We start from the raw sequence: 20,542 nt of genomic DNA on the forward strand, positions 1-20,542 counted from the left end.
ATGTCACTCAAAGATACAGCATCAAATGCCCTTCATTCCCTTGTAGCTGGTACCCAGACCACTCTAAAAGCATCTCAGGCAAATGGAGAATATTTTCTGAGAGGAACAATGGGGGCTATGGTTGTAATACTTACCTTCATAGAGACTAGAACTGTGATCCCTAGGGATCGCCAGCATGGATTCAAAGAACAGGAACTGAGAACAATGCTGGAAAACTTGAACAAATGAGTGAATGCAGTTGTCAATGAAAAGGAGAGAAAGCCAAGTCTATCACTGAAATTGTGCTGGAGATGCTAAATTTGCCTATTTACTTTTAGGGTGAATTAGATGGATAATGGCAACTCAGAATAAGAAAAATGGAAATGACCTCAACTATCAGCAGAAATCAACCTGAAGATATTCATTGATGCTATTAGCTTTCTCTTGAACTTAAATATTCTCTGGAAAAAGCTTTTTTTTTTTGTCGGTCCTGGGGCTTGAACTCTGGGCCTGGGCATTGTCCCTCAGCTCTTCAGCTCAAGGCGAGCACTCTACCACTTGAGCTACAGCGCCACTTCTGGTTTTCTGGTGGTTTATTGGAGATAGGAGTCTCACGGTCTTTCCTGCCCGGGCTGGCTTTGAACCACGATCCTCAGATCTCAGCCTCCTGAGTAGCTAGGATTACAGGCGTGAGCCACCAACGCCCGGCTGGAAAAAGCTTTCTAGAACATCTATACTTTCTGATTACCAAGGTCTATCCAAGATATCCTTACAGAGGCCAGCCCATCTGTTGATAAAGCATCCTTTTGTAGAAAGCTTGTCCCAGCTACATTGCCTAGGAAGACTTTTCTCCTTCCTACTCTGATTCTCCCAGTACTTTGCAGCCTTTCCTTAGCATTTACTTATTCATGGTTGTCCTGTTGTTGGGCTTTCCTTTCACTTTATTTCCTGTCAGCTCTTTTTGGTAACAGTAACAAAACTGCCTAGTTTACCTTTTTAAAACCCAGTTGGAGTGTTTTTTCTTATGTGAACTACATTTGACATGACCTAGAAAATCACATCAAGTTAAATATACTACAAAGAAAGTCAAAGGCAGGGATATCCATAATGTTTCTTGTCTCCTGGTTAGCCCAGGATATTTTGGCTATTCCCAATCTCCTCTACACAAAGACCCTGCTTCAAGCATTAATGAATAAGCTAGAAGAGTGGTGGCTGAGATGTGGCTCCTCTACAGGGAAGTGGAGGGTGGAAGAACAAAAAATAGCTGCTTTCATTGGGGGCAGGAAGGAGATTATTTCATCAGGAGCCAAACAGTGAGACTATCTAATACAAACAAATGTTTGGCTTGAAGATCTCCATGTGGGTAGTTAGTCCAGCAAAGGCCCAGCTGGAATGGAATGCTGACCGGCCAGGAGCTGAGGACAGGAGTTGACACATGCTTAAGTGTCAGAATCATGGTACTGGTATCTCTGAGCTTCCAGAGAGGATGTCCATAATCTGCCCCACCGGTCACCATTCTGTGCCTGACCCAGCAAGACTGTGGACTTAAAGAATTGAAGAAAACTGGGTCAGTGATGACAAATTCAAAGTTATTCAACCCAAACTCATATTTTAGAAGGACGAACACAAAAGGTGGCTCTCCTGAGAAATCTACTGTATTTTAATCACTACTTCAGTGACTAGTGGCAAGCTGGAGAAAATGGGTTTGCGCATAGGGTTTGTTGAGCTAACAGCGAGGTGAGCAAGGCAAAGTTGGCCTGATATTTCAAAACTTGACATTATAATTATACTAATTTCCTAGCACCCATGGCCTCACTGCAAGTAACAGATGCTAATCTGGTTTTCCATCAGTCACTGTCTTCACCTTCTGAGGATACTTGGCTTACCATAGGTTTTAGGTCACTTAAGGTTAGAGATTTAACTTCCTTTTTGCAACAAACAGGGTCTACAAACTACTGAAGATGGAAAGTGCCAGGGGACACAGATCTTTAGAAGAGCGCATGGAAAAAGGGTGATATGCCAAGTCTCCAGTACCCTACAACAGTCCATACTTCTGTAGGAATCTGTGACATTACAGTTGAACTTGATGCTTTTTTGACACTTCTGATGCTTTGGGGCCATAAACTACTAATTAATAAATTTTTATCTTAAAAAAAAAAGATGGGTGATATATAACCGACCCATGAGACTGACCTTCATCTTTCATCCCTAGAACAAATTCTTGACCCTGAGACTGGGAATGTGGCCTAGTGGTAGAGAGTTTACCTAGCATGCATGAAGCTCTGGGTTTGATTTCTCAGTACCACATAAACAGAAAAAGCCGAAGTGGTGCTGTGGCTCAAGTGGTAGGGTACTAGTCTTGAGTAAAAGCAGCTCAAGGATAGTCAGTGCCCAAGCCCTGAGTTCAAGCCCCAGGACTGGCAAAAAAAAACTTTAAAAAAAATTCTTGACTCAGCGGGGCGCTGGTGGCTCAGGCCTGTAATCCTAGCTACTCAGGAGGCTGAGATCTGAGGATCAAGGTTCAAAGCCAGCCCAGGCAGGAAAGACTGTGAGACTCCTATCTCCAATAAACCACCAGAAAACCGGAAGTGGCACTGTTGCTCAAGTGGTAGAGCGCTTACCTTGAGTTGAAGAGCTGAGGGACAGCGCCCAGGCCCAGAGTTCAAGCCCCACAACTGACCAAAAAAAAAAAAAAAAAAAAAAAATTCTTGACTCTGTCACACTGACAAAAGATCAATTTCTCCTCCTGGGTAGCTAAGGGAGAACTGGTCCACCACTGGATGTACAAGACTCCATCTTGATCCATATCTCATAAACTAAGGGCTCTGGCATGGGTGACCTGAGCCTTTGCAAGTAAACACTTGCATACATGTTGATCACCACCTGGACCAGTGGCTAACAGCAAGCAGGGAGAAGCAGATGTGTAGAGAAGGTCTGTGCTTACAGCTACACAATCACTTCAAAATAAGCCAGGTGTTCCTGACACTTCAAAACTTGGTATTATTATCATTAAATTGGATTAGTATCATAATCAAGTCTTGGCATTCACCTGCACATAGTGAACACTAAATACATACTTGCTGATAAAATAGATAATAAGTAGCAATAGTAAAAACAGCCCATATTCAAATACTCCCACTCTTCTCCCTCTGGACCAATGATTCACAGCTGAAACAATTTCTTAAGGGACAATGTCAATGTCTGGCAAAATCTTTGGTTGTCACAACTGCCAGGGGGTGGGGACATGCTAAGCACGCAGTGGGCAGAGGCCAGGGGACACTGCTAAACACAGTCCTAGGAACAAGGGATTATCCAAAACATCAGTAGGGCAGATACCAAGAAATCCTACTCTATAGGAGCCAGGTTTAAGCCAATTAGTTTGAGACAGGTGAGATATAAAGTCATATCCATTCTGAAGAAAATACTTCTCTTATTCTATAACAGATAAATATTTGGAATTGTATGTGGTGCAGATGAGTGTCCCCTAAAGAGCCACTACGTGGGTAGTGGCGGCACCTTTAAAAGGGAGGACCTTAAGTCATGGGAGGGTATGCCCTCCAGGGGCACTCTAGAACCCTCTTCCATCTTCTCTTTGCTTTGTGGCTCAAAATGTAAGCAGTTTTCTCCACTGTGGTGTTCTAGCCATGATGTGCCACAAAGTCTAAGGACCAGTTAGTTTTAGACTAGACCCTCCAAACCTCTTCTTTTTCTGTTAATTTCCATGGATATTTCATTATAGTGACAGAATGCTGCCTGAAACAAGTGGAAAGAACTTTAGGGATTTTTTTAGACCAAGTAGAGTTGGAGAGCCAAAGGTCCAGAGAGGTTAAATTATTTGCCCAAATTCACAGAAGAAAGGTTCAATGGACTGGAATTAGAAACACCAAACTTTGAACATGTGTAGACATGGTAGATGCTTAATAATTGTCACTAAAAATTTACATTTTAGCCAGGCATGGTGTGCATACCTGTTACTCCAGCAGTCAGGAGGTTTTGCGGGAACATGCCGTTCGTTCAAGTCTAGTCTTTTTTTTTTTTTTTTTTTTTTTTGGGTCCAGTCATGGGGCCTGAACTCTGGGCCTGGGCGCTGTCCCTCAGCTCTTCAGCTCAAGGCTAGCACTCTACAACTTGAGCCACAGCGCCACTTCTGGCTTTTTTCTTTTTTTGCTTATGTGGTACTGAGGAATCGAACCCAGGGCCTCATGCATCCAAGGCAAGCACTCTACCACTGAGCCACCTTCCCAGCCCCTAGTCTTAGTTTCACAGTGAGACCCTATCTCCAAAAAACATATCCTGGCACCACATAAGCAAAAAGCAAAAAAAAAAACAAAAAACATATCCTGTTCTTTAAGTCATTTTCTTTTTTTGGGGGATGGGGGAAGGGGGCGGTGGTGTTGTTGGAGTTTGAACCCAGAACTTTGCACTTACTAGAGAGGTACTCTACTATTTCAGGCACTTCCCCAGCCCTTTATGCTTTAGTTTATTTTTCAGATAGGATCTGTTTTTTGCCCAGAACCAGCCTCAGACTGTGACCATCCTTCCTTTGCTTCCTGTGTAGCTGGGTTTATACATGTGTATCATCATGCTCAGTTGTTTTTTTATTGTGGTTTTTTTTGGGGGGGGGAAATCTTGGGGCTTGAACTCAGGGCCTGGGCACTGTCTCTGAGCCTCTCTGTGCTCAAGACGAGCATTCTACCACTTGAGCCTCAGCACCACTTCCAGATTTTTCTGTTTATGTGGTACTAAGGAATCGAGCCCAGGGTTTCATTCATGCATGCTTGGCAAGCACTCTACCACTAAGCCACATTCCCATCCCTGTTTTTGTTTTTTAATAACAAAAAATTCATTCTGATGCTCAGTTCAACATCTGAGATTGAGTGTAGAGACTTATCTACCTCTCCAACTTCCCATTCACTTGTCCTTTCTCAATAGGAAGCCCAGAGGGAAGAAGAGTGGAACACACTAGACCAGCCCATACAGAAAACGTTTTTTAATTGTTCCCAACAAAGCACATGCCTTTCACCTGAGCAGAGGCCCTAGACAAACAACAAATGAGCTCTGAACAAGGCTATGGACACCTGAATTTCTCTCTGCAATGAAGTACAGAGCTGCTTTACCAATGTAGCAGAGGTGTCCCAACCAATGGCAAACACACAAGCACACAGTTACTGAATCACAACCACAGCCAAACAACTAGAGAACTTTCATTTCTAAACAAACAGCAGAACAGAAATGAATTCTGGGATCAAAGTACAAATGCTTAGCCCAGCAGCATGCTAAATGTTAGTTATCCAAACAGCCCTGCCTTAAGGGAGAAGGGTAAAAGGTAGAGGTTTGCCTTGCCACAAAGAAAAGACTACCCTTCAAATCCTATGTGTTTCAGAACTGAGTGTAATAAGGTATTCAGGTCCAACAGTGCACAGGAGGTAGGACAAAGATATCTGCCACGTAGAGAGAAAAATCGTGCAGAGGAAACATTATGCAGAAAAACGCAGGCCAGGAATTATTTTCTCTAGGAAAATAATCACAGCTTCACAAGAGCCAAAGTAAAGTTTTTCAAATAAAACAAACCTGTTCCAGTTGATACAAAGAGAGATTCTAAAACTGCTGCAAAGTTTTTTTTTTTTATTATTCATTTCTATGGAACCTAAGAACAATGACTATTTACTCTCATCCCACAAAAGACTAAAGGACCGCTATTTCGCCCTCCCATTTCACATGCTTGCTACATTCTCCCAAAGATGATGTGTCACAATGAAGCCTCCTACAGAGAGGACAGACAGCAGGTTAGCTTCGTGACTGGCTTGAGCTTTCAATGCAGCACAGATGCTTGAAGCACACAAACGAAACTGTGCAAAGAAGCAACTGCACAAAGCAACTAAGAGATTCACCTGCTCAGCCTCCTGGAATGTCACAGATCTTCAAATCTGAATTAATGGGATGAAGAAGGGTGACTGTCAAAAACAAGCAAAACAATAACATGATCTGAGCACATGTTAATGAATAATGCCATTCACACAGGGGAGACAGACACTGTCAGACAGTGGGCACTGGGTACATAGATGTATAGACATGAAGACATGTCCTCATTTACAGACAAAGCCCTTGTTCAAAAATAATAAGTGCAGTCATTTTATACCTTTCTATCAACATGAGGATGAATTTAAGTGAAAGGGGACGGTGTAAACACTGTAAGACACTAGTCAATCGCACAATATTCCCCCACCAGGTGAATACTGTAAATAGGCAGTCCACCTCTCTCTGTTGTGCCCATAAAGCTGTCCTGTGGTCAAGCCAGGATTCTCTCCAGCTCACAATTTCTTGTTGCAACAGATGTCTATTTCCATGAAGTGTTTCTCAACGACAGCCCCCACAGCAGAGCTATCTCCTCTTCCCCCACTTTTTAAAATCAGAAGACCCCAGGCCTACTCAATCCTAAATGCATAAATAATTCATCAACCTAGCAGCCACCAAATCTTGCATTACACCATTATTTGTAATACTGAAAAAGTGAAAACCCAAACGTTCACCACTTAGTTAAGAAAATATTCCCACATCTTCATGTTAAAAGTATAATGAAGATATTTAAATGAATCCTCAAAGTAAATGTTAAGAGAAATAATAATGACATAAAATCACTGTGGTATAAACTCAAGTACATAATGGGTGATAAGAATTATGGGAACTATCTTCTACATGATTCTGGTTTTTTGTTTTGTTTTGTTTGTTTTTTGTGCTAGTCCTGGGCTTGAACTAAGGGCCTGGGTACTGTCCCTGAGCATCTTTTTACTCAAGGCCAGCATTCTACCACTTGATCCACAGAGTCATTTCTGGCTTTTTCTGTTTATATGGTACTAAGGAATTGAACCCAGGGCTTCATGCATGCTAGGCAAGCACTCTACCATAAGCCACATTCCCAGCCTGTAATGCTGTTTTCTTTTACACTTTCCAATTATTTTTTATCATGAATGTGGGTAGTTTTCATAGTCAAATAAGATGAAGGCTCTGCTTTTTAAAGAAACAGTATTTAACGTTTAGATAATAAACACAAGAACTGTCCTTCCCCACTCATTGAGATTTTTTTTTAATGGTCTGGAAGTCTGTTGCTATGGCAACAACCTACCCCATTTCCCCCCCCACACCTACTTAAATGCATGAGAAGACTAATGAAACTAGGATCTATTTTTACTATGCCATAATATGGACCTTAGATTTGAGTCACTTGTGTCGAGCTGCTTCTGTTCATAGACAAGGCTCAGAGCCAAGGGGATAAGTGTGAGTCTTCCTGGTTCCAGGGCTGCATGTAATGGAGCATTGGTGCTCTCTCCTACAAGCAGTGGGCATTCTAACAGCAGGTGCACTGAGGAAAGAAAAACCTTCCTTCAAAATTCTCCTCAGCTACAAGAGTTCCCGTGCCCACTTTCAGAAAGAGAAAGTCAGCTCCTGCTCAAAACAGATATTCTGGGTAAAAATGTTTCAACACAGCAGAAGAGTCTGAATCTTTTAATTTTTTCTTTTTCAAATCAGCAGTCACACTCCACTAGCTCTGCTGTTTACAACTATTCTGAACAAAAGCATCGTGGTAAGAACAGGGAGTTTCCTTCCTCTTTCTCCTCTAAAGACTATATCAGCTATCACATGAGCTAAAGTATCAACAAGAAGATGCCAATGTTTCCTCCCCCAGGATCTTTGTACTACAGCCCAAGAGGTCACCCACTTACATAGGTAAGTCTGTAAGAAATTATTCTTCAAAGGCAAAAGAACAAAACAACCATCTAAACAATATTAAAGCAAAAATTTGAAACTCAAAGCAAGAAACACTAGAGAACTCATTTCTAAATCCACACATTTGGGGACTTCCAGTCAGACAAGAAAAGAGGAAGAAGTTGAACAACACAGTGTGCTGCGTGTGCACTTCAAGCAAATGAAGTGAAAACACTCTGTGGGCTTAACATGTAAACCCCATGTACACACATAAGCTGTGGGGTGCAGCCATGGAAATTTATGGTCTTTCCATCACCAGCTGTTGCCACAAAAGACAATATGACTCTGAAAAAAGTTAAAGCTGCTGTATCTGTTGCGATCACTGTGCTAAGACAGTTTAGCTACAGCCAAGCACAGGTCTCTATGTCCCTTTTACATTTGCTTCACTATTCTCAATACCTAATAAAATGGAAATGTTACAATTTGGTTTGGGGGTGAGGAAAACTATACAAAGCCAGAGGGATCCAGTGCTGGCCCAAGAAATTACTTTTTTGGAAGGTTCTGACTTGAAATCAGTAGTTAGTAGGGCTTATAAAATCCAGTATTTAGGTAAGTGTATGTTATATGCATTTTAAAGCAAACTGGAATACTTACAGGAAATTACAGGGCGGGAAGTCTAGAAACTGTCTAAAAATCATTTCACATTAATTGAATTAAGAAAAGATGCAATGGGACATGTTATAAAGGTGAGATTCCGGGGCAAATTTCTGTCACAGGGAGGAAGGATCAGGGGAGGAACTGCACAAACTGAAGACAACCACCAGGGCAACCTTACGCTGCTGGAAGGCCACAGCTGAAAGTAGGTTTGGCTCATCTCTGGGGTTTTCCACTGTAGGGAGGGACCTGCCGATCAGCCATCAATGGATCTGCAATCACAAAGCCTGTGGGGAAATACAGGATCCAAAAGAGTAGGGCAGGAAAGGAGACAATTTGAGAAAGGAAAAAGTCAAACATAGTACTGAAATATTGTAATTATTAAACATAAAGCTTTAACAAGGGCATAGATGAACCTTTAAGCTGAAATGGCCTGGCTGAAAAGACCTGAGACTCTGGGAAGCAGATATGCTCGTTACATTTTCATATCTGTGAATTACAGTAACATCAGGAAGAAATGAACTTTTTAGAGAAAAGTGAACAATGATGACACATAGGTGCTTTTTACAGTTGGTGACTTTACTCCAAGAATGAGACCCCTTATCTGTGCCCTCTGAGGAACATCAGCCCCAAAGCAAACACACTTCACTGAAACCCTTTGCTGGCCTAGTTCCACCAATTCCATTAATGTAACAAGGGCACAAATGCAGGTGACCTGGTTGACAAAAAAAAAAAAGCTTTTAGAAGGTGCTGGACTCATATCACAAATACCAAATGCTTTATAATAATCAAGAAGAAAATTACAGCAATACTTTGGGAAGTTTGTCTTTAAACAGGCCAGCAACAACATTCCTTACAAGACAAAATACTTTCTAGGGTTAGGGTAGAAGAAAATAGATTCAAGGATCTCACCACTTTTCCCATCCAGTGCTTACCTACCAACCAACCAACTACAGCGCAAAGAAAAGTAAACCCAGTGCAATACCTTAACTATCAAGGAAAGACTAAGCTGTACTATGCTGTAAGGCTGTCAGCCCCAAACTCTGGGCATCCTATGCCTTCACTGTTCACTCAAGTTATCCAACAATTAAGGGATGTGTGACAAAGTAGATATACCATGCTCAAGCTCAAAACCAACCAGATAGGAACTTTTCTGAGTAACCACAGGATAAATCATTTCTGGCAGCTGGCAAGAGTCAAACACAGCTGGGCGCTGGTGGCTCACGCCTGTAATCCTAGCTACTCAGGAGGCTGAGATCTGAGGATCGAGGTTCAAAGCCAGCCCAGGCAGGAGAGACCGTGAGACTCCTATCTCCAATAAACCACCAGAAAACCGGAAGTGGCGCTGTAGCTCAAGTGGTAGAGCGCTCGCCTTGAGCTAAAGAGCTGAGGGACAGTGCCCAGGCCCAGAGTTCAAGCCCCACGGCAGACAAAAAAAAAAAAAAAAAAAAAAAGAGTCAAACACAGTTTCAACAGAACTAATTTGCCTAGTCACCTACCCTAATTACACAGGCTATGGCTGAGTTGTTACATTGCTTCCTGGGGCTATTGTTTCAGCAAGAAGTCAAGATCCTTCAGAAACACACTAACTTCTACCTTCCTCAAGGCCCTTCCTATCTCTCCAGAGTAACTCATATAAGGGAAAAGATGTTTTAAGTGCCTCTGTGTCTTTAGCTGTTTGTGCTTAGATCTACCTTCATTCCACTCTTCAAGAGGGAAATACATCTACTAGCCTCCCTTGGCAACTGGTTTCTGGATGAGCTCTCTCAGAAGGAGGGACTTGGGATGAGTGGCAAGAGGAAAGAAGCCAAGGTTCTCTCTTACTGGCCTGTTCTAGCTGCTACTGGACAGTTCCTCTTACCATGCTTCTCACACTAGGCAGCTAAAGGCTTCTGGCCCATAGTCACACTAATACCTTTTAATTTCCTCAGTGGCACAGGAGCTCCCAGATACTGCTAATCCCATGGGAGGGGTGCCTCCTCAGCCAGTTTAGTTTCTGTGCCCTCATATCACCTGAACAACCCATGTCTTGCTTTAAACTCTCTCTGCTTATGTGACCAAAGTGCTTTCTGTTTCCCTAACTGTCCTGACAGGACCTTCAATAAGGAGCTATGAAACATATTTCAAAACTTACTTTTCAGAAAACAAGTTTACTAAGAATTAAAACAATTGTTCAGATAACCTATGAAAGATTTCTTATGCCAGGCACTGGTGGCTCACCCTGTAATTCTAGCTACTCAGGAGGCTGAGATCTGAGGATCGAGGTTCAAAGCCAGCCCGGGCAGGAGAGACCGTGAGACTCCTATCTCCAATAAACCACCAGAAAACTGGAAGTGGCACTGTAGCTCAAGTGGTAGAGCGCTCACCTTGAGCTGAAGAGCTGAGGGACAGCACCCAGGCCCAGAGTTCAAGCCCCACGACCGACAAAAAAAAAAAAAAAAAAAGATGCGTAGAGCTGCGAATGTGGCTTAGTGGTAGAGTGCTTGCCTAGCATGCATTGCATAAAGCTCACTCAATACCACATAAACAGAAAAGCCAGAAGTGGTGATGTGGCTCAAATGGTAGAATGCTAGCCTTGAGCAAAGAGGGCTTAGGGACAGTGCCCACGCTCTGAATTTAAGCCCCAAAACTGGCACAAAAAAAGAAAAGAAAAAAAAAGGAGAAGTTGTAGATGACAAAAATCCATTCACTCATTCATTCATTCAAAGGTTTACTGAACCTGACCTTACCAAGCCCTATCCACAACTGGGAAGACCACAGTAAGCAAAACAGGCCCAAACTCCTGCCCTCACACACTGACATTCTAAGGGAAGTGTCAAGTGTGTCAAATCATGATTTCAGAAATGAATTAATACAGAAATATTGTTTTAACAACAGAACCTGGTAAAAGTGAATTAAAATTAAGGTACTTTACAAAGAATTAGTTCCTACATTTTCATGTACTCTGTTGAACTGTCACATTCCAGGGACCAATACAGAACTTCTTCAAAGTTAATATCTACTTAAACTGGCCACTTGCTCAAACAGAAGTACAATTGTGATAAGGATTTAAGCTGACACAATGACAAAAGTTAAGCACTACATGCTTAGGATGGAAAACATTGTGTGTTTTAATGCAGTTCTTGCTTGGCATCTTTTTCATAATAAGGAATATTATTTAGAGGAGTAGATTCTGACTCCGTCTAATAAATTACTTTATCCCTTCTTCATAGCGCAGGTAGATAGATACCATTAATGCAGCATACAAAGCCAGAGCATTGTACATCATGGACAGTGTGTCACAGTCACCAATTGCATGATATTATTTCCCAGGTAGAATTTTCAGGCAGAAGAACAGAAACAGAAACAGACAATGACTCATGTGGTGAACAGTTATATAGACAACTGTGCCCAAGAAAGCTGCCACCTACATACCATAACGACATTAGATGAAAAATGCAGAAAGATAGTTTTCGAATTTATCCGGCAATGACAGATTTCCTGCAAAGTATACCCAAGCACTTTACACATCAAATATTCAACATATGGTCTGTCTGAGCATGCTCAGCCTCAAAAAAAGCACTGGCTCCAGAAATGACACTATCTGCTGCTGGCATTTCATTAGGCTTTTCTAAGATAATTTAATGTACCCATAAAGGTACATTTCCATGGAGATATGTGGGTACAATACCTTTCTTACTATAGAGCAATTAGCAAATCAGGCCTGAATTGCAATTCTAATCATTTCATTTGAGTATCCCTAAAACACTATGAGCTTCTTATATACAGGGAGTGAAAAGCATATGTATATTTATAATTTCAATGTCATGAGAAAATCCACTGCAGAGATCTAATTTTTAACTTTACTAGCACCTCAAACTCTACCCTAACATGTAGGGGAAATATACTAAATAATTCCTCCATTGCCTTAATACATATAAATTATACAGACTATCTCAGAGCCTGGCACATTCTGTTTCCTCTTTCTAGAATGAAAAGCTAATTCACCTGGCAAAATCTTGCTTACCCTTTAAGACATAGTCTAATTATCTCTTAGAAGCCATAGCCTCCTAAGGAAGATGTCTACCTTCTTCAACCCTTTCATTCTCCCTGTGCACAATGCTATAATGATAATTATTACATTGTATCATTTATTTAACACATCTGCTTTCCCATTAGACTATAAAATCCTTAGATCAATGACCTTATCATTGAATCAGTGTGTCCTACTTCAGTGTCTTACATAAGTAGGCACTTAAAAAATATTTTCTAGGGCTGGGAATGTGGCTTAGTGGTAGAGTGCTTGCCTAGCATGCATGAAGCCCTGGGTTCAATTCCTCAGTACCACATAAACAGAAAAAGCCAGAAGTGGTGCTGTGGCTCAAGTGGTAGAGTGCTAGCCCTGAGCAAAAGAAGCTCAGGGATAGTGCCCAGGCCCTGAGTTCAAGCCCCGGGATTGGCAAAAAATAAAAAGAAAAGAAAAAGAAATGTTTTCTAAGCCAGGAGCCGGTGGTTCATGTCTATAATCCTAGCCACTCAGGAAGCTGAGATCTGAGGATCACAGTTCAAAGCCAGCCCAAGCAGGAAAAGCCATGAGACTCTTATCTCCAGTTAGCCACCTGAAAACTGGAAGGGACGCTGTGGCTCAAGTGGTAGAGTACTAGCTTTGAGTACATGGAGGCTCAGGGACAGCTCCCAGGCCCTGAGTTTAATCTCCACAATTTACCACCAGAAAACTGGAAGTGGCACTGTGTGCTCAAAGTGGTAGAGCACTAACCTTGAGCAAAAGAGCTCAGGCCCCAAGTTCAAGCCCCATAACTGACAAAAGTGTGTGTGTGTGTGTGTGTGTGTGTGTGTGTGTGTGTGTGTGTGTGTGTGTGTGTGTGTGTGTGTGTGTGTGTGTGTGTGTGTGTGTGTGTGTGTGTGTGTGTGTGTGTGTGTGTGTGTGTGTGTGTGTGTTGTAAAATAACTAAAATTTGGTAGGAAGTTTGTGTCAATTAAAAATGAAGGGAGGGGCTGGGAAGGTGGCTCAGTGGTAGAGTGCTTGCCTTGCATGCATGATGCCCTGGGTTCGATTCCTCAGCACCACATAAGCAAAAAGAAAAAAGCCAGAAGTGGTGCTGTGGCTCAAGTGGTAGAGCACTAGCCTTGAGCTGAAGAGCTCCCCCAGAGTTCAGGCCCCACAACCAGACCAAAAAAAAAAAAAAAAAAAGATGGGAAAGCCGGGTGCTGGTGGCTCACAGCTGTAATCCTAGCTACTCAGGAGGCTGAGATTTGAGCATCACGGTTCAAAGCCAGCCCAGGCAGGAAAGTCTGTGAGACTCTTATCGCCAATAAAACCACTAGAAAACCAGAAGTGGCGCTGTGGCTCAAGTGGTAGAGTGCTAGCCTTGAGCTGAAGAGCTGAGGGACAGCGCCCAGGCCCGGAGCTCAAGCCCCATGACCGATTAAAAGAAAAAAAAATGAAGGGAAAGCTAGAAACCAATATACAAAAATTAAAAATCAAGACTACTCTCGGAAAAAGTCCACATAAAGAAATTCCTTGGGGCCGGGAAGGTGGCTCAGTGGTAGAATGCTTGCCTTGCATGCATGAGGCTCTGGGTTCGATTCCTCAGCACCACATAGCAGAAAAAGCTGGAAGTGGTGCTGCAGCTCAAGTGGTAGAGTGCTAGACTTGAGCTGAGGGACAATGCCCAGGCCCAGAGTTCAGGCCCCACGACTGACAAAAAAAAAAAAAAAAAGAAAGAAATTCCTTGGTAGGCTGGGAAGGTGGCTCAGTGATAGAGTGCTTGCCTGGCACACATGAGGCCCTGTATTCAATTCCTCAGCACCATATAAACAGAAAAAGCTGTGGCTCAAGTAGTAGAGTGCTAGGCTTGAGATGAAGAGCTGAGGGACAGTGCCCAGCACAGAGTTCAAACCCCATGACCAACCAAAAAAAGAAAAAAGAAAGAAAGAAATTCCTTGGTGTAATCTTTCATCCAGATTTGAAAAGTCAGGAAACATCAGATCTATCCTCAAGAGTACCATAAAATACACTGGTGAAAAGGTCAGAACTCCCATATATAGAAAATGGTTTTGGCTTAAAAACTAGGGAAATATTGTGAGTCATTCTAACTGTGGCTTCCACTAACCAGAGTATTTTAAGAGTGGAAAGTTAAAAAATGAGACTAATAAAATCAAGATAAAACAAATAAGATCAACAACAGGGGAAAAAAAAAACAAATGATGCTCACATTTAAATAACACTTTATCTTACAAGAGACTTACAACTTTTTTTTTTGTCATTCCTGGGGCTTGAACTCATGGCCTAGGCTATGTCCCTGAGCTTTTTTGCTCAAGGCTATCCCTCTACCACTTTGAGCCACAACTCCACTTCTGGTTTTCAGGTGGTTAATTGGAGGTAAGTCCCAAGGACTTTCCTGCCTGGTTGGGATTAAATGGTCATCCTCAGATCTTAGCCTCCTGAATAGAATAGCTAGGATTATAGGCATGAGCCACCAGCACCCAGCTAACTTTTTTTTTTTTTTTTGGTCGGTCGTGGGGCTTGAACTCTGGGCTTGCGTGCTGTCCCTCAGCTCTTCAGCTCAAGGCGAGCGCTCTACCACTTGAGCTACAGTGCCACTTCCGGTTTTCGGGTGGTTTATTGGAGATAGGAGTATCACGGTCTCTCTTGCCTGGGCTGGCTTTGAACCGCGATCCTCAGATCTCAGCCTCCTGAGTAGCTAGGATTACAGGCGTGAGCCACCAGCGCCCGGCCCCAGCTAACTTTTTAAATAAGAAAATAAAGCTGAGAAGCTGGGCGCTGGTGACTCACGTTTGAAATCCTAGCTACTCTGAGAAATGACCAATGTAGTTGCCTCCAGGGAAGAAAAAAAGGTGACTAAAGGATGAGGAACAGGGTAATAACTTTTCACTGTGCAGGTTGTCTTTTGGACCTTTTAAAGTTTGAATAACATGAAAATGCTACCTTTTTTCAAAAGGTAAATTTCTTTTTTTTTTCCTTTTTTTTTTTCTTTTTGCCAGTCCTGGGACTTGAACTCAGGGCCTGGGCCCTGACCCTGAGCTTCTTTTGCTCAAGGCTAGCACTCTACCACTTAAGCCACAAGGCCACTTCTGGCTTTTTCTGTTTATGTAGTACTGAGGAATCAAATCCAAGGCTTCATGCATGCTAGGCAAGCACTACCACTAAGACACATTACCAGCCCAAATGTAAATTTAAAAATACATAAATAAGCCAGACGCCAGTGGCTCACACCTGTAATCCTAGCTACTCAGGAGACTGAGATCTGAGGATCACAGTCCAAAGCCAGCCGGAACAGGAAAGTCCATGAGACTCTTATCTCCAATTAACCACCAGAAAACTGGAAGTGGTGCTGTGGCGACTTGGTAGAGTGCTCACCTTGAACTAAAGAGCTCAGGGACAGGGCCCAGGCCCACAGTTCAAGCCCCACGAACAACAACAACAAAAACAAATAATGTTGAGTTACAGAGGCAATGGCTAGATGATCAGAGGTGAAACATTTCAGTGACAAGATGCAGAAGAAGGAAAAATAAAAACTTACTAAAAAGTTTCTCTTAGAGTCCAAAATTCTAAATAGTGTTTCAAAGTCTTAAGTAATAGTTCTCAAGAATATCAAATGTCCTCCATTTAGGTTTTCTGCCCACTAAATAGCTCTCAATTTTTTACGAATGCTGACTCAAGTAAAACAAGTACCCCAATAGTATTCAGGTCATCAGAAAGGCATGGTATATAAGAACATCTTGCTTAAACCACACCGACTAAGGAGGTTGCTTAGGAGTTATTCCAGGTACATTGATAAGATGTATAAATGAAGAGCCAAAGAACCAATCCTGGACTAACTAACTAGTACAATCCCAAAAATGAAGATGTATAATTTACTTCACTTTACTAAAAAAAAAAAAAAAAAAAGAACTGACCACAACTAGCCAGCATTACCATTGATATAGCTGGAATATTCGGTAGTTTTGTCCTCTGTTTATCCTAACTTGTCAGCCCCAAAATTTATCCTTTAAAGGACACATTAGCTTGAAGGCTTTGATGATGAGGTAACCACATCTTGGGGTTAAAACATGTCATTGTTGTTTTGTTTTGTTTTTGTCGGTTGTGGGACTTGAACTCTAGGCCTGGGTGCTGTACCTGAGTTCTTCAGCTCAAGGCTAGTGTTCTACCTCTTAAGCCACAACACCACTTCTGGTTTTCTAGTGGTTTACTGAAGATGAGAGTTGCACAGACTTTCCTACCCCGGCTGGCAGATCTCAGCCTCCTGAGTAGCGAGGATTACAGGCTTGAGCCACTGGTGCTCAGCTCACCATTGCATTTTTTGGGGGGGGAGGGGGGCGAGGGTCCGGTCATGGGGCCTGAACTCTGGAACTAGGTGCTGTCCTTCAGCTCTTCAGCTCAAGGCTAGCGCTCTACCACTTGAGCCACAGAGCCACTTCCGGCTTTCTTCTTTTTGCTTATGTGGTGCTGAGGAATCGAACCCAGGGCCTCATGCATGCAAGGCAAGCACTCTACCACCAAGCCACCTTCCTAGCCCCACCATTGCATTTTTTTAAGGAAGTAGCAAAGCAGCTCCCTTAGCAGTTTCAGACAGTGGGGAGCTTTGTGCTCAAGGAAATTGAACTTCTACCAAATACAAGAACACTTGCTTGCTCTTTATTCTGATGATTAAGTTACATATTTCAAGTGCCAATTAATCAAGAAATATAAAAGAGTGGGTGCCTAGGAGTTATTTAGGAACATTATAAACATATATGCTCATTGGTCTGTAGTCCAGACTACATTAACTAATTGGATGTTAATGGCTATTAACAGAGCCCATACAGTGAGCATTATATTTTCTAAGAAGAATGAAGTAAACTCAAACCCAAATCTCATTTTAACCAACAATTCTAAATTCCTCTTCCAACTATATTTTTATCAGAATTAACAGGTAATTTTTGATGCATTTCTTCTTTATATCTTCTGACAGTTTCCCACACCATCATTATAATCACTGAAATTAGAGGGAAGGAGAGAAATGAGTGAGAGGAGTTGAAAAGGTGGAAGGGACTAGATAACTCATATACTAGATAAATAGAGGCATCAAGAAATGCCTACTTAACAGAACTGAAAGATACGTGACATAAGGGCATCTCTTTTTTTTTTTTTTTCTTTTGGTCGGTCATGGGACCTGAACTCTGGGCCTGGGCACTGTCCCTCAACTCTTCAGCTCAAGGCTAGCACTCTACCACTTGAGCCACAGCGTCACTTCCGGCTTTTTTCTGCTTATGTGGTGCTGAGGAATTGAACCCAGGGTTTCATGTATGCAAGGCAAGCACTCTACCACTGAGCCACCTTCCCAGCCCCAGCATCTCATTTTTAATACAGTGGCAAAATGTATTAAAAAGAACTTCCTACTTTAAAAGACACTAATTCAGGATTATATTATCAACAGCAATTCATGTATTCTCATTAAGAGAATTTAAGTAAAGAGTAACGGAAAATTTGGAGGAAGACACGGTGAATCAACCCTTTCTCTTCCATATGTTACATTCATTGGAATGTGAGTAAGTACAAAAGCAATATGAGAATGTGTGTGGGGAACTAATCAAAATGGCATTTGATTCCCCAAATGCATCAATGTTCACTCAGTGAGATTGCCTCACAGTGACTCAAGATCTGTCAACTGAGGACTTAAGGGAATTTGAGTAAAGCCAAGACAGACACTAGTAGATTGTAAACTGAATCTCCCAATAGGTCTGGCACAAGATCTGCCAGGAACCAACCTATTAAAAAATTAAAGCCAGGCACTGATGGTTCACGCCTGTAATCCTAGCTACTCAGGAGGCTGAGATCTGAGGATCACCGTTCAAAGCCAGACCAGGCAGGAAAGTCCTTGAGACTCTTATCTCCAATAAACAACTAGAAAACTGGAATTACCACTGTGGTTCAAGCGGTAGAGTGCTCACCCTGAGCTCAAGAGCACAGGGACAGTGCCCAAGCCCAGAGTTCAAGCCCCACAACCAGCAAAAAAAAAAAAAAAAAAGGAAGTAGTGGCACTGTGGCTCAAGTGGTAGAGCACTAGCCTTGAGCTGAAGAGCTCAGGGACAGCTCCCAGGACCAGAGAGTTCAAGCCCTATGACCAACCAAAAAAAAAAAAATTAAAATACTCAACATATAATAATTCTACAATACCTTTAAATGAATTCCTGCTAACGTAAAATGTCAGGAAAGAAACCTGAGTATCTGCTTTTCTAATGACCATTTCCATTTTCTAATGACCCATTCCATTTCCCAATTGAGGTCAGTAAAAAAATTCTATTAGGTGTCTAAATCAATGCATCATTCCTCTGCCCCCTCCTTATATGACCTTCTAAAATAGTCATCAGGTGAAAATAACAAAATAGATAAATGCAAACGCATTTGAATTTTTTGTTTTATACTACATGCTCAATAATGCTACACATAGCAAACAACCCTGGCAAATCTACAACATTATGAACAAAAGTAAATGAACAATAGCTTCCCAAAAAATGCAGCCGCTTGTCTCTGTGATGTTTCACTAATAACTAAGTTTTCCTACCATATTGATTTTTAATTGTATTAAATAATGAATCTTTAAAGGCACAAGAAACAAAGACTATATAATCTTGTAAATTTACAATGGTCCTATTTCATCTTTAGAAGTGTAATCGTCATGGTGGCAACGCATTCAATGAATTCCTTGCTTTTGTTTCTCCCCTGATTAAATGGATCCTGCACTACAAGGCCAGTTCTGCTAGATTTTGCCACCACACACGCATGAGGCCTTCCAACGCACTCCCCAAGCCAGGGCCAAGGCTGTCTAGAAATCCGCACTGTGTCACTGCGTAAGACAGTGTCCCACTGCACACATCCTGGGAGAAGAAAGCCACCTAAGCAGATCTCAGAAGAGCTGAAAAATGAAAGGAGAGGCTAAAGAAATAGCAGGCAGCAACAATCACCTTTAAAAATCCTTTCAACAGTTTTCCTCTCTGTCATCTCACCTTTCCCTCCACACACTGTCACCCCACACACACATATGCGCGCGCTCACACTCACACTCACACACACACACACACACACACACACACACACACAGAGTGCAGTACCATCCAGAGCTTTATACATGAAAGGCTGCTAGCTCTGGTCTGACAGTAGGCCTACAAGTCATTAAGCCCAGAAATAGACGTTCGCACCTGAACACATCAGGCCACTTCCGTCCCACCCCCACCATCACACACACACACACACACACACCCGAGACGAGAAAACCCCAAGACTCCTGATCAAGAGTAGCACGCGATGCCATTTAAAGACGACTTAGTGCCTCCTAAGTTCCAGAAGCCCCCTCCCCAGCAGGCCACCCCCCCCCGCACCGCCGGAGGGGGCTGCTGGCCGCCCCTCCCCCGCCCCTTGCCGCCGCGGGGGATGGCGCTACCTTTAGACTGGCAGTCCGCACAAAACTTGTTGTCCTCCTCCAGCAGCAGGTTGGCCAGGACCGCCTGATACCGATCCACGTCCTTCACCGACTTGCCCGTCATGGCCAGGATGCCGGCGGGGGCAGAGGGCGAGGCGCCCTCCTCGCCCCCAGGAGCCCCTGCCTCCGTGCGGGGATTCGGACCCCCGGTTCCCCCCGCCCAGGGCACCTCCCGAGCGGGGGTGAGGCCTCTACTCCCGCCCGGCCCGGCCCGGCGTCCCCTGCCCCGCCGGCGCCCCGCGCCCCCAGCGCCGCAGCCCCCTCAGTGAGGCGCCCCCTGCAGGGCTGAGGGGGAGGCCGGGTGCCGTGGAGGCTGCTGGGGCCGGGACTCAGCTCAGGCAGACGGAGCCGTCCTCCTCTCGGATGCCGGCCGTGGAGACGAGCCCCCCCAGCCTGCCTGTCTGAGGACCCGGCGTCCCGCGCCTAGGTTTCCCTGGCAGCTGCCGCCAGCTCGGCCACCACCTCCGCCGCCCACTTCCGGCAGCTCTTCCTCTCCTCCTCCACCCAGTCCAGCCCGCGCATGCGCCCCGCCCACCGCGCGGCACTGGGTTCTGCCCTCCGCTCCGCCTCTCAGGAACCAATCCGGAGAGAGACGGGGGGCGGGGTTTGGGTGAGGGAGGAGGACACGCCCCCTGCATGTCCTTGGAAAAGAATGAATGGAGCCTGACAGGGAGGGGAAGGAATAGAAGTGACAGAAAAGCGCTAACATTGCACCAGCTGTT

The 20,542-nt window shown here is 43.4% G+C and overlaps 1 protein-coding gene across 1 annotated transcript in view; it reads right to left on the bottom strand.

Moving 5' to 3' along the window:
* LOC138837843 (stromal membrane-associated protein 2) overlaps window positions 1-20,295 on the bottom strand; it is a 54,846-nt gene extending 34,551 nt beyond the window's left edge. The window contains exon 1 of the mRNA XM_070036846.1: window positions 19,782-20,295. Within this exon, the coding sequence (XP_069892947.1) occupies window positions 19,782-19,884 (103 nt within the window). The 5' untranslated portion in view covers window positions 19,885-20,295. The remainder of the gene's footprint in view (window positions 1-19,781) is intronic.
* Between the last annotated feature and the right edge of the window lie 247 nt (window positions 20,296-20,542).

The sequence above is a fragment of the Dipodomys merriami genome, unplaced genomic scaffold (assembly GCF_024711535.1).
Source record: "Dipodomys merriami isolate MVZ:Mamm:240054 unplaced genomic scaffold, mDipMer1.0.p SCAF_277, whole genome shotgun sequence".
NCBI lineage: Eukaryota > Metazoa > Chordata > Mammalia > Rodentia > Heteromyidae > Dipodomys > Dipodomys merriami.